Source organism: Cervus canadensis, chromosome 20 (genome assembly GCF_019320065.1).
Source record: "Cervus canadensis isolate Bull #8, Minnesota chromosome 20, ASM1932006v1, whole genome shotgun sequence".
NCBI lineage: Eukaryota > Metazoa > Chordata > Mammalia > Artiodactyla > Cervidae > Cervus > Cervus canadensis.
Window position 1 is genome coordinate 43,819,469 of NC_057405.1, and position 14,275 is coordinate 43,833,743.

The following is a 14,275-nucleotide window of genomic DNA, read 5'->3' on the forward strand; positions in this document are numbered from 1 at the left end:
TTTCAATCTTCTTACCTAAAACATAGTATAACCCCAAATGTTAAAAGCTCTCAAACTTAGGTTTCAAATAAGTTGGATTTAACTTTGTGGGGGGGGGAGAAGGATAAAAAATTATATATTGGGAATTCAAATGTAGTTTTGGCTTTCAAAAGAAGGTAAATATGATGACTATTGTGTATGACTAATGGTGATTTGACATTCCTGAATGAGATCTTTAAAGACAGGAAACAAGGAACTAGGAACCTGCATGGATTCACTAACAAGCCAGATTTGCTGCTTGGACGGGCTCACCAAACTATTAGATCTGAGAAATTCAAAAGACAAAGCACTGACCTTGAGCAGGGCACTTTGCAAAACCATCTCTCAATATCTTCGGACAGAGGAAGATAAATAGAATTTAGGTTCTAGAACACATTGCTGGATCAATAAGTGGTTGAACAGCTGTACCCTGTAAGTGACTGATGTCTTGCTGAAGATATATTTATGATGGTGTTTGACATGGCTCAGTCCTCTACTTTGCAATAATTTTATCAGATATTTATATGAAAGTCCCAGTTATCCAAAGTTTTCATAGGAGGAAAAGAGAATGTATAGCAAATGAACCCAAAGCTAGAATAAGAATATAAAATCAACATGCTTCAATAGGCAGAAATGTGGAGGACTGTTCTTAGGTTTAAAAACTAAAAACCACTAGTACAAATTGAGAGTGATAAGATTTAAGGGTTTTATTTATTAGATTTTATTATTAGACATTGTTCCCCTTAGACATAAGAAGTATGGCTGTGTGAGCAAAAATAAATAATTTCCTTCCTTTTTCCTTATCAGTAGTTTTGTGGAATATTAAAGCTTCTACCAATATTTATATGATACTCATTCAGAGTGATACACATCACAGATAAATTATTACTATGTAAAGTTCTCTAATCAAATTATATTAGGTATTAGGTACATATTACAAATTAGGGAATACAACTAAACAAACTCACCAGAGAGTCATATATTATGATGGTTTTCCCTCTCTAACCTAGGCATTGTCTCTTATGAGTAATTTTCATGATTTTCCTTTTGCAAGAAATTTTTTGAAAAACAAAGTTGTAACTTAAGCAATTACTTAGCTTTATTTTGTGAGATCCTTATACCTTTTTAGAGAGAACATGTGGAAATTAAGTGAAAATACATATCCTTTTTTTCCTGAGATTGTTTTCTTCCACTAAAATGTAGACTCCATAAGTTGAGGACCTAAGTGTTCATTGCTGTGTCCCTGGAACCTAGGACAGTGCCTGGCACATAGTAGTTGCTTAATAAATGTTTGTTAAAGGAAATAATTTCTCTGAAAGTTGTGACTAAGCTCATCTGCTAGATATTGACTCCATATATTAGTTTGCTATTAGCCTCTGTGATTTCAGTGAATGATTTGATGTCAGGCAAAAGTGAACAATTATCGTGTAGGCCCAGTGACCATGAAAAGAAGCTTAACAAAAGCTTGGCATTGAAACAATATACAAGCCCCTGTGTCCCTATCCTTTGAAGCAAAAGACTTTTACTTTAGTCTTCCAGGCCTCTCTTGAGTCTCAAAAGACTGGCTCAAGAGTTAATGATTAGGAAATGTGAAAATGTAGAAACAAAAAATAGCTTTTGGGCCTGGGACCTGGTAGTAATTTAGATTATAAATATGCCACATAGCATAATCACTGAACTCCCAGTTCCCTGAAAGATATAGATAAAGGCCTGGCACACATTCCTGTGTTATTTTTACAGGAAACAGACCCACCCCAGATGAAAGCTGCTGACTATAAGCACACAGACCCTAGTCTAGTTGAAAACAGAATATTGATGGTGCTTGAAATTTTACCTTGATGCCAGCCAATCCTGAGAATGGTGCATGAGCTGATCATGCACCCTACAGTCCCCTCCCTCACACTGCCTTTAAAACCCCTTCCCTCAGAGCCATCGAGAGTTCAGGTCTTTTGAGCATGAGCTGCCCTTGTTCTCATTAGCATCGTGCAGTAAACAGTGTACTTTCCTTCACTGCAGTCCAGTGTCAGTAGATTGGCTTTGTTGTGTGGGCAAGTAGACCCAAAGTTTGGTTCGATAACACAGTACATCTAACTTCTATTGTAGGTTAGCTGTGCTAAATTATCTATAATAGAATGTTGGACAGATCCATGTAGTAGTCAAATATTATAAAACAATTATTGGCAATAATTACTAATTATATGCCAGAATTATATGACCATTGATAAATAAAGATACCTGATGCATTATCATGTGAGGTGTTACAGGAATGAGGATAACAGAGCCCTAGACCATGAATCAGAGTACTCAAGTTTAAATCCTGATTCAACCACTTATTAATTGCCTGACCTTAAAATAGTCACAATAACCACTATAATTTTGTTTTTCCATTTGTAAAACGGACAAAAGAATAGCAGTTATTTCATACAGTTGGTATGAGGATTAAAAGACTTAGTCATATAAAGAGACTATATGACTCTATAATGCATGATATAGTACTTTGTAAATAATAATAAAATCAAGCTATTATTGGTGTATATAAGAGCTGATTTAACAAGGTTCAACATATATTATTGCTCAGCACTCAGTCACTCAGTTGTGTCTGACTCTTTGCAACCTTATGGACTGTAGCCCACCAGGCTCCTCTGTCCATGGGATTTTTCATGCAAGAATATTGGAATGGGTTGCCGTTTGCTACTCAAGGGCATCATCCCAATCCAGGGATCGAACCCACATCTCCTGCACTGATAGGAGGCTTCTTTACCACTGAGTCACCTGTGAAGTCCAACGTATAATCCTTTACTTAGAGATGAAACTTACTCTCAAAGAAATATGACCATCCCAGACCAAAAGCAGGATATTTGAGATCCAGCACTAGAACCCACGCTGCTCCAACTTCAGATCCTATTTACATTCTAGCTGTGCTATTAATATTCTAAAATAATGCGGGAAGAGTTATAGAATAATGTTGAACTACCTGCCAATGTATAGAGTCCTTATGGCCAAACAGTCAAATGAATAAAATAAAAGAACACAGATCAGAATAATAGAATATCCTGAGCCTGTCACATCTGCACAGAGAATATTGAGTATTGTAACCTCTACTAAAGAGCCTCTTGATGAAGATAAAAGAGGAGACTGAAAAAGTTGGCCTAAAGCTCAACATTCAGAAAACTAAGATCATGACATCTGGTCCCATCACTTCATGGCAAATAGATGGGGAAGCAGTGGAAATAGTGGCTGACTTTATTTTGGGGGGCTCCAAAATCACTGCAGATGGTGACTGCAGCCATGAAATTAAAAGATGCTTGCTCCTTGAAAGAAAAGTATGACCAACCTAGACAGCATATGCAAAAGCAGAGACATTACTTTGCCAACAAAGGTCCGTGTAGTCAAGGCTATGGTTTTTCCAGTGGTCATGTATGGATGTGAGAGTTGGACTGTGAAGAAAGCTGAGCGCCGAAAAATCGATGCTTTTGAACTGTGTTGTTGGAGAAGACTCTTGAGAGTCCCTTGGACTGCAAGGAGATCCAACCAGTCAATCCTAAAGGAGATCAGTCCTGAGTGTTCATTGGAAGGACTGATGTTGAAGCTGAAACTCCATTACTTTGGCCACCTGATGCAAAGAGCTGACTCATTTGAAAAGACCCTGATGTTAGGAAAGATGGAAGGCAGGAGGAGAAGGGGACAACAGAGGATGAGATGGTTGGATGGCATCACCGAGTCAGTGGACATGAGTTTGGGTAAACTCCGGGAGCTGTTGATGGACAGGGAGGCCTGGTGTGCTGCAGTCCATGGGATTGCAGAGTTGTATGTGACTGAGTGACTGAACTGAACTTAACCTTTACTGAATAGAGGGAGGAAATAGCTTCATTTTATAAATATTTTCATAATTGTTATTTTAAGAGTCAAAATTATCTATAATATTTACATATATTTGACACAGTTAAAAGACAAAGCTTTTTCCTCTTGTGTATAAAGTTCTCTGAGGAAGCATATAAGATTGAACAAAATTTAAGTATTTCATGCACTTTTCATGGTGATATTTTTCTCGATTGTATCCTACCACTTATATATGAACCTCCTTTATTCTGTTTCCCACAGAATGCTGAAGTTTCTGTTTTTGAAGTAAATATACGCTTTGTTGGTGGACTAATCTCAGCCTACTATCTGTCTGGAGCAGAGGTAAGATGGAAAGTGGCTTATAAATGGGAATTATGAAGTGTCTTAAAATCATATTTTCTGTATGGCTTTTGTGGTATCCATTAAATTCTCACATTTTGATTGGCCTCTAGCATATACAGAATTTCTTTTATAATGTACTAATTAAGTGAGCACACTGGGAAAGTTCAGCAGAACATGCATGTCAGAAAATGTTAAACAATGCCTTTTAAAAAGCCTGGCTCCATTAGGTTATGTATCATGTGATTAAAACTACAAATTATATATGCCTATGGACAAAATCATGAGGCTTAGCAGAGTGGCAAGTTTGTGGATTTCTTTCTTTAAAAATTATTTTAATGTTAGTATATATCCCTGTCACTGAGTCATGTCTGACTCTTTGTGACCCCATGGACTGTAGCCTGCCAGGCTCCTCTGTCCATGGGATCCTCCAGGCAAGAATACTGGAGTGGATTGCCATTTCCTTCTCCAGGGTATCTTCCCAGCCTAGGGATCGAACCCCTGTCTCCTATGTCTCCTGCATTTCAGGCAGATTCTTCACCCACTGAACCATCAGAGATGTTAGTATAATGTTAGCTTAATAAAAAAAAATCTGAAATAAAGAAAGCTTGGCAAGTGAGATATAAAAACTAATATTTCAGAAAATGAGTGAGATATTCTGCTTCCCAGTTAGAAGTCCTGTAGGCCAGTAAGTCCTTGTAAAGTGTTTTGCAGCTGTTCCTAGGTTAGGCTTCATTGATTATCTGCTGCTCAGAGCAAAGAAGAAATTTTTCATTTTTAGCTGCTTTTTATCAATAGATTAAGAAAAGATTTTTCTATCATGCTCATGAAGAGCATAGACGCTATTTCCTCAAAAGGCTTTGGGCAACTTTATGAATAACAACCTAAGTGTCCACTAAGAGTCATTAGTGGACGTCACTTTTAATGTCAGCAGTGTTAAAAGCTGACATCAAGGAAAAGCTGTCACATATTTCATTTGCATATCAATCAGATTTGTGTCAGTCTCAGCAGTCTGGCTGGGGCAAGAGTGGATCTTACCTAGTATACTAGTTCATGTGTTTCTGTGCTCCTTCAAACAAGCTTAAGCAGAGCAATAAACGTTTAATGAGAAAGGCTGCATGCCTTTGTTATTGTCTCTCAGGTACTTTCCTAGTAATAGCAAAACAGCTTGTCATTCACTGTAGATTTTATTCTACCATAGAGGTTTTCAAAGTATTTAGGTGGCTTCTGTATTCCTCTTAATCTGTCCTCTTTGTGTTAAATCCTGTTCTTTGTTATCCCTCTTCTTCCCTTTGTCCAGTCCCAAATAACTTCAGTTGTTCATTTTGGTTTAGGACTTTCTAAACACTAAGCAAAGGAATCCATAATTTTAAAAACTCTAACTTAAAATTAGCTACTGGTTTTTTACTGAACAAATTTCTGCTTTTAGCGTTTGTGTCTTTGAGTACCCAGTGTCTGCATGTTCTCATTACTTTTGATGTGGCATACTTGGTTTTAACTCTTGTCATCATTTCTATGGGGGTGAGACAATTTGGAGGAAATAGGACTACTTCATTGTATCTGGACTCAGATAGGGTAATAGAGCATGCAAAGAGAAGCAGTTATGTTTTTCTTCTAAATATTTATCATGTAAATTGGGGTACTTTTTCACTCATAACAGTGTCTTAAGTTTATATACCTGGGTTTGTTTCTATATATGTGCATTCTTATTAGAGACATATATTTATTTGCTGATAAAAATATAATACCCACAGATACAGTTTGCCTGGATAAAATCATTTGCCTAAGATCTTGTAAGAGTATTTTAAAATTCTATGCTTAGCTAACTGTAGTAAGCAAAAGACCATAAAGAACACTTCCATTGAAAATAATTATTCTTTTAGTATATATGCTTTGTCCTTATCCATGTGCAAAACATTGTGTTAATTTTATATATATTTTCTGTATTTTAATTTTATGGTAAAAATTAACTTAATTTCCTTTCTTATATACTTTTCTATGTTTATATAGAATATATTTTTAATTTTAGTTCTTAAAGATTCATCTTCTCACCACAGTTTTCACTAACTGTTCCCTAAATGTTGGATAGTTGGGTTGTTTTCAGTATTCCTATAGTTTGAATAATGTAGCTATAATTAACCATTAAATATATTTATTCTTTAAAGTGGGATTGCCAGATGAGAAACAATTAGTATTAGGTTGTTTTACCATCATCTCCTGTTTTTTCCTACCAGTTACCTCATCACTGACAGTTACCTGTCATTTGACCAATGCACTCAGGAGAATTGACTGTCAGGAATAGGATCAAGGAAAAACTACCCTAAGCCTGAGCTTGATCTATTTGTCTCCATATCAAAATGAAAAATTAGGCATTCATTTAATAGAACATCAGACTGGCCACACTATGAATCAGTTGGTTTTTGATTGTTGATAAAGTTCTATGCTACACACTTTTATGTAGATTAAGGTATTACTAAGATAGTCTAGGAAAATTCATCTTCCTAAATTATCTCATAGAAATATGAAACTCATAGAAACTGCTAAATCACCATAATTTAACATTCTCATTTCATCGCTGGGGTTCAGGCATATTCTGAGAACATCTTATAAATCACCATCAGAAGTATATAAGCCTACATTGATATAAGCTTAAGATTCTTAAATTTATGCTGCAAAAACAGAAGAGGAACCACTGCTTTGGGTTACATACCTCAGGAAAATCACAGTTAGAAACACTGAGCAATAATGGAGTATGTCAGTAAATTTCTAAACCTACCAAAAGAGCAATAGACACGTGAAATACATTTTCAAAACTTAAAATGCCCTAGCTCAGTTAAAGTATGTTGTAGTATTTTTTTTAAAACCAAGTCACAGGATTTCCAGAGTGCATATAAGAAATACAGATAACCACAAAAAGTACAAACCAATGGGATAAGAATAAGATGAATACCAAACACTAAATAGTGTTAAAAATAAAAGCGGTAGCATTGCTGTATTATTACAAGTTCAAGGGAAACTAAAGTCTTTATTGAAGATAGTAAATAGCAGCATCTAGAATATCATTCCCCAAATTATGTTCTACAGATCACCGGTTTCCTTAGATATGGCAGGATAAATCTGTATCTGTATACATTCTAAAAATAAATTAGGAAAAACTACATCCTATATTTTTTCTTAGAAATTCAAGTCACAGAAGAAACTAATTTTATTTATCTTTGTGTTTGCCATACTTACTTAATTACAAACTCTTTATTTTTTTTAATGTAACATCTGGTAACACTGAGTTACAAACATTGTTTCCCAGAACAAATTTTGGGAAATGTTGATGAAGAGTAACCAAAGCAAAAGTGACATTGAAAATCGGCAAATGCAAAACAAGCCATTTCAAGAGACAATGATACATGTAGAAAATAACATGTATGACTATATCAAATATTATTGTGTGTTTTACCACAGAAATCAGTGGTTGTGTTGAGCAGAAAGTTAAGTTAATGGGATACAGTCATGTCATAGACATGTAGAAAAAGTCTGAAGAACAAATTGAAACTAACACTCTCAAGGTGCCAGAGAGGATCTTTATAGCTGAACAATCACTCTGGGATATCCTAGAAATAATAAATATGCACTGATTTTTTTCTACCCTTATCAAGATGCAAAGCCCGATCAGAAAGGTCAGTTGTTGTTTTAGTTAATGTGGCCCTGTGAGGGTCTTGGGAAATGAAAGAGAGGATATGATAGGAGTCTTCCGTGTGGCTTGAATTCAGTATCCCATGAAAACCAAATATAGATAATTTCTAAACAGGAAATTGAGGCTCTGTTGGAGGGGTATGAAGAAAAAATGTTTGGGAGTTTAAAAAAAAAAAAAGGACATAATTTCACTATGGTGGGTCAAAGGAAATACACAAACTCTATGGAAACTGATAATTTAATAAAATACTTAGGAAAGCTTTTCCTGATTTGAAAAACTATAAATTGAGAGAGAACATTTAGTACTGACCAGGTATTTAGTTCTCAGAGGAAACAGTTAATACGGTTTAAGTATGTGAAGTAGAAAAACAAAAAGTCAACTCATCAAAGCTAAAAAGATTGAATGAGCATCTGCTCCAAGACTGGGGAAACATGTATAGTGGATTTTTACATTAGATCACTTTACTCCGTCAAGATAGCCTTCATTTTGAAGACAGCAAAAGAATGTTTTCCCAAATTAACCAAAAGAAATCCACTGCTCCAGACATACCAATAGGAAAGATTGCTGAAGAACTTCCTGAAAAAGAGAAGTAGCTAATATCACTAATTTTAAGGATATCAAGGGGGTAAACCTAAAGGAAGGGGAAGGATTGTGGAGTGGGGGGGAGGGAAATAAGATTGAGAATGTGAGTATAGTGGTAGAAAAATCTTTTTTTTTTTTCCCCTCATAATGGATTCTGGCATTTGGGGTGCTTACAGGGCTAGACATCAATTTTGTAGAGTTTATTTAGTGATGTTCCTTACATATACTTTAGATATTAATTTACTATTGAAAATTTTATAAAAGAGTGTGATAAACTGAATAAGTAATAATTGCATTTAAAAATGTTCAACTTAGCAAAATGATACTGGATGACAGTAATTTTGCTTAAATGTGTCATTGTTTCCATGGTTAATGAGTTAAATTGTTTCATGTTGAATATTTTATTAAGATTGGAAGTTTATACTTTAAAAGGGATCTAGGAGTACGTGGAATTGATTCTAAAATAATGTACACTTTAGTCAAGCAAAAATACTACTGTTTATTTTTGGCCTATATTGAGTTATAGAAATCATCCCTACTGCTTAACTCAGGTTTGCTATATGTCTCACTCTGTACAAAGCTCTATCCTGTATTTATGATTGTTTTTGAAAGCACAGAAGTTTTATTAGCTATGAGAACTTTATCTCAGTAATTCATGAAAGCAGTTCTACAGTGTGCCGATAATTTCAGCTCCAAAACTTATTCATGGCTAATATATAAATGCCCAAAGCTGGCATAGATTTGCATCTGATTGATAAAAATGATAGACCAAACAAGAGGGCTTGGCACCTAAAGGAGAGGGGAACTCAGAAAATTAACTTGCTTCTTTATGAAATAGGACTGCAAATTCACATCAGTTAGAAGAAACTAGCATGGTACAATAACAGCCTCAAAAATCCTAGTGGTTTAAAAGAATATGCTCTACCCACTTTCTGTCCTGTGCCTGCCACATGATCTGCCCACGACTCTGCTTCTCGTCAGCCTCCCTCCGGAGCCCAGACACAGATGGACCAGCTGCCATCTGAGTCATTTGCATTTGCCAAGACAGGAGTCAGGGTGTTGGAGGGGAGGTAGCAAAAGAAAACCTAGAAAATCACACACTGGCTTTTAATGCAGCAGTTGGAAAAACACCTGTTACTTCAGCTCTCTTCTCATTGGCCAAAGCAAGTCACTTGGTCACTGTAACTTAAAGGGTTAGGGGAGGGAATGCAGTGTTCCACCACATGCCTGGGAGTAAATAGTGTTAGTGACCGCCCCAGGGGCCAGTGACTTGGGTTAAACTGTGTAGTCTTCTCAACTGCCAGGAGAAGCAGAAGATAGGAATTTGTGAGAAGGAGAACTTTTTGAAGAGTTCCCAAACTGGAATTAGCCTGCACCACAAGGAAAAGACTTCCATCCTGTGGCCCTAGGGTAATAAGTAGAGATAGGGACAGGAATGGGAATCGTCATGGGATAGGAATACATATCTTCACTAACTTTTCAAGTAAAAGGCTTCTAGCACATGTCTGCAAAAATTCTGTTTCTCCACGGAGAAAGCAGCGGCATCCCACTCCAGTACTCTTGCCTGGAAAATCCCATGGATGGAGGAGCCTGGTGAGCTGCAGTCCATGGGGTCGCGAAGAGTCAGACACGACTGAGCGACTTCACTTTCACTTTTCACTTTCATGCATTGGAGAAGGAACTGGCAACCCACTCCAGTGTTCTTACCTGGAGAATCCCAGGGATGGAGGAGCCTGGTGGGCTGCCGTCTATGGGGTCGCACAGAGTCGGACACGACTGAAGTGACGCAGCAGCAGCAGCTGTTTCTCCAAGAAACATCTGCATTCTAGACGTCTCCTCTAACTTTCCAAATTTCAAACAGCAAAGTTGAGAAACAGAGATAAACTATTTTATAGAACAGAGACACCTGCCACCAGCCCTGAGTTGTCTGGTGGGCGAGCTGATTGTTGCTTTTTGGCATCACCCTGCTGTGTTGAGCCCTCCTTGTAGACCTGGTGTTTTTTGTCTAGCCACTATTCTCTTCAATTAAAGTGTTTCATAAGGCCAGGCACTTCTTGTTTTGCAAAACCTAATGTAAAAGATGAGGTAATATGTTTACATTTAGATTTATGTTGAATCATTTCATAATTTACAATACCTGTTAAAACCAATGCTTCAAATCATTTTTATTGCCTGAGTTATATTGACATGGATTTCTAATACTAAATTTGTATGTGTATACATGTGTGTGATGTAAACAAATGCTATATTTTTCCAGGAATATTTCTGTATATGTTTTTTCTTTGAAATTACTGGGATGTCTTTTAGAAAGGTATCATGAGGTAGCTATAGCAAGGAATCTTAAATTTAATGGGACGGGTAGAAAATTCCTGAGAACTGGGATAATTTACCATCTGTTAAGCTCATGTATTGAGTGAATCAGCATATGCTTATTGAATACCTACTTTGAGGCACTGCACTTGGTGCTGCAGAAACAGTGAACAAGGGAAGTAGTCTCCGTTGACAAATATTAATCCAGATGTTATAACAGCCCTATAAAGTAAGAGTGGATATTGTTTTTATCCTCATTTTATATAGGAAGAAACATAGCACTGAGAGTTAAGTAATTTACCCAAGGGCATACAAAATAGCAGAGCTGGCTTTCAGAGTTGGACAGTCTAGCTTTAGGATACCAAGTAGCAACCAAACATTAGGGATCTCAAACTTAGGGCTCTAGGCTTGAATTTCTGAGTGCTCAGTCATGTCTGACTCTGTGACCCTAGAACTATAACCCTCCAGGCTCCTCTGACCATGGATGGAATTTTCCAGTCAAGAATACTGGAATGGGTTACCATTTCCTATTCCAGGGGATCTTCCTGACCCAGGGAATGAACCCACTTCTCCTGCATCTCCTGCATCAGCAAGCGGGTTCTCTATCACTGCGCCACCTGGGAAGCCCAGACTTATGAGTCATCAACAGCTAAATGATAATTGAATGGATAGAAGGGAATAGGGCTGCTAAGAATATATATAGATTGAAAAGAGATAGCCTAAACATGTAGGCATTAGTGAGAGAAAGGAGCTAGAAAAGGACACCAAGAAGTTGGAAGTTGTAATCCCAGAATTAAGAGGAAAACTGATAAAATGTGATTATCACAGAAGCAAAGGGAAAAAAGTATTTTGAAAAATGAGGAAATACTCAGTGGTGTCAAAGGTTGCTGCTAGGGCAGGATGTCTGAGGACTGAAGAGTATCTTTGGACATAACTATATAGAGGTCACGGATAACTCTACTGAAAGTACTTTTGGTAGAGTAATAGCATATAATCCAGATTGATTTTGATTGAAGAGGAGATCTTTAAGAAGGTAGGGGAGGGGAGGATTCAGAGGACAGACAACTTTATAGAGTGTTTCCTCCTCCATTGCAGTATGAGAGAATAGAGGAGAAAATAGGCGTACATGTGAGTGCCTTGGCAGATTTGGTGGCAAACATATGAGATGTTTTTTATCCAATGGTCCCTGTTAACTGTGCGAAGAATTATCAGACAGGGTGTTTGCTGAGGTTCATGAGGAGAGAATAGACATTTCAGATGACTGTGTATACTTTGAAATTGTCATGCTTGAGAGGGCTGGCTAGAGAAACATGGTAGACTTTCCGGACAGCATCTTGGCAGGAGACCATGAACTCATGGTGCCACCAGTCCTCGGGCATGTGATATTCTTTCTCCAGCAGTGCTCAGGAGTGCAGATACTAGCATGGACAAGGTAGCTGGTTTGGTTTTGTTGAGTTTTGCTAGATGGGTGAGACAGAGACATCAAAAAAGGTATGGACTTAATATGGTATTGTCAAAAAGAGTATTAAAATTATAGACCATGAAGTCCAAGAACAAGTATAAGACAGTATGAAAAAAATGAGGTGACTGACAGAGAGAAAATCGACTGGTTAAATTGCCTGCTTAGTTGAAGTAGGATAGCAGTAGTAGCAGTAATTTAGCAAATAACTAGACAGTCTGGAAGTTAAGGCTGCATAGTGGAATGTATAAATAAGAGATCTAAAAAAATAGGGCAGTTTTGAATGATGTCATAATCCAGGATGACATCATAAGGATGAGTGACTAAGGAGATTTTGCAAGAAACTATGTGCATGGCTTCCTGTGCAATGTATTTTAATTGAAAAACATAACTGGTCTTAAAAAGAAAAAACCTTCCAAGCATCAGTGAACTTATTTTTAAATTTTGTAAGATATAAACACTTTACATAATATTTATAAATCCATAAGGAAGTATGTACTGAACAAAGGTCACTACTTCAACAAAAAGGAGAAGAATATTCATGCAGTATGAAATTTAAATGTATGATTGTTGGACAGACACTCATGACTGTAGAGCCTTAAGTTAGTACAGATGATTGGAGTTGGCAGTAGAAATGTAAACAAATGCATATAACTAGTTAGTTAGATTTAATGCAACTATGTACCTGTGCAAAGCTGTTTCTTTTCAGCTATAACTAGATGAAATTTTGTCAGTGATAACTGTAGTAAATTTAATTGTAGTGATGTGAATTTGTTTTGAATTTCCTTTAGCCCATTCGCACTGCTATAATGGTATGGTAGCATATCATAAACTAGGTGGCTTATAAACAACACACACTTATTTCTCATAGTTATGGTGGCTGGGAAATCCAAGATCAAGGTGCCAGAAGATTCTGGTGTCTCATGGTGGTCAGCTTCTTGTTTCATAGATGCCGTCTTCTCTCTGCATCCTCACATGGCAGAAGGGTTGAGAGAGCTCTTTAGGGTATCTTTTATAAAGGCACCGATCTCATCTAAGGGGACTCTACTCTCAAGACCTAAACCACCTCCAAGAGCGTCCACCTGTCTCCAGATTATCATCGCATTAGGGATTAGGATTGCACGCATGAGTTTTGGGAGGAGAGGAAACATTCAGTGTATAGCAAGTGCCTTTTAAAGTAAGTCTTCTGAAGATTTCATTTAAAAAGCTTTCTTGTGTTACCACTTTATGTTGCAGATGTATAGTTGTATCTATTTCTTTAAACTTTTTTCTTTAAAGCTCTTTAGAAGATAGTTCATTGACAAATTTTAGGGTTAACTATCCTAGTAACTGCAGCCATTTCTGCTACATCATGAAGTGTTTCCCTAGAGAGATCTGCTCATATATCCCAATCCAGGGATCAAACCCACATCTCTTATGTCTCCTGCTTTGGCAGGTGGGTTCTTTACCACTATTGCCACTTGAGAAGCCTTTATCTGGATATACTACCATTAATTTTGCATTTGGAAGTTCATCTTATAATTTAGCTGAAAATTCTTTTCCATTGATAATAAAGAGAACCTAAGCCTTGAGGGTAACGTTTGTTTTTAACTTAATAATTGATCTTTATTTTAATTTGAGTTATCCAGTTCTTCTGAAGCAGTACGAATAGTGACTATTTCCAGGGTCCTGCAAAGTAAGGAAATCTAAGCGATTTAATGATAGGGGCAGAGAACCCAGGGATTTTCTCACAGCTCTTTGTTATTAACACTTTTATTTTTCATTCATGCCATTAGGTAGACAGAGTTAGAACAGATAAGCCAAAGAGATTGTCACCTTGTCTTCTAAGTCCTGTTTGGTTAATGCATTTATTTGTTTAATATTATTTTAACATATATAAGTTCTTGATATAATAATAACCACAATTACACTAATGTATAAATTGCTGCTAACTTCTGTGTTTCAATTCTTACAGCTAACTTGGTATTAAAATTATTAAATGTTTTTTTTTTTTAAACCACTGTGTCTCATGAACTTCCCCTGGTCAGGTAGAAAGTACA

General features: G+C 36.7%; 1 protein-coding gene across 1 annotated transcript in view; it reads left to right on the forward strand.

Annotated features, from left to right (window-relative positions):
- The window catches only part of MAN1A1 (mannosidase alpha class 1A member 1), a 167,417-nt gene that overhangs the window by 56,625 nt on the left and 96,517 nt on the right, over window positions 1-14,275 (forward strand). Inside the window, exon 5 of the mRNA XM_043439002.1 lies at window positions 4,120-4,200. Coding sequence (XP_043294937.1) covers window positions 4,120-4,200 — 81 coding nt within the window. The remainder of the gene's footprint in view (window positions 1-4,119; window positions 4,201-14,275) is intronic.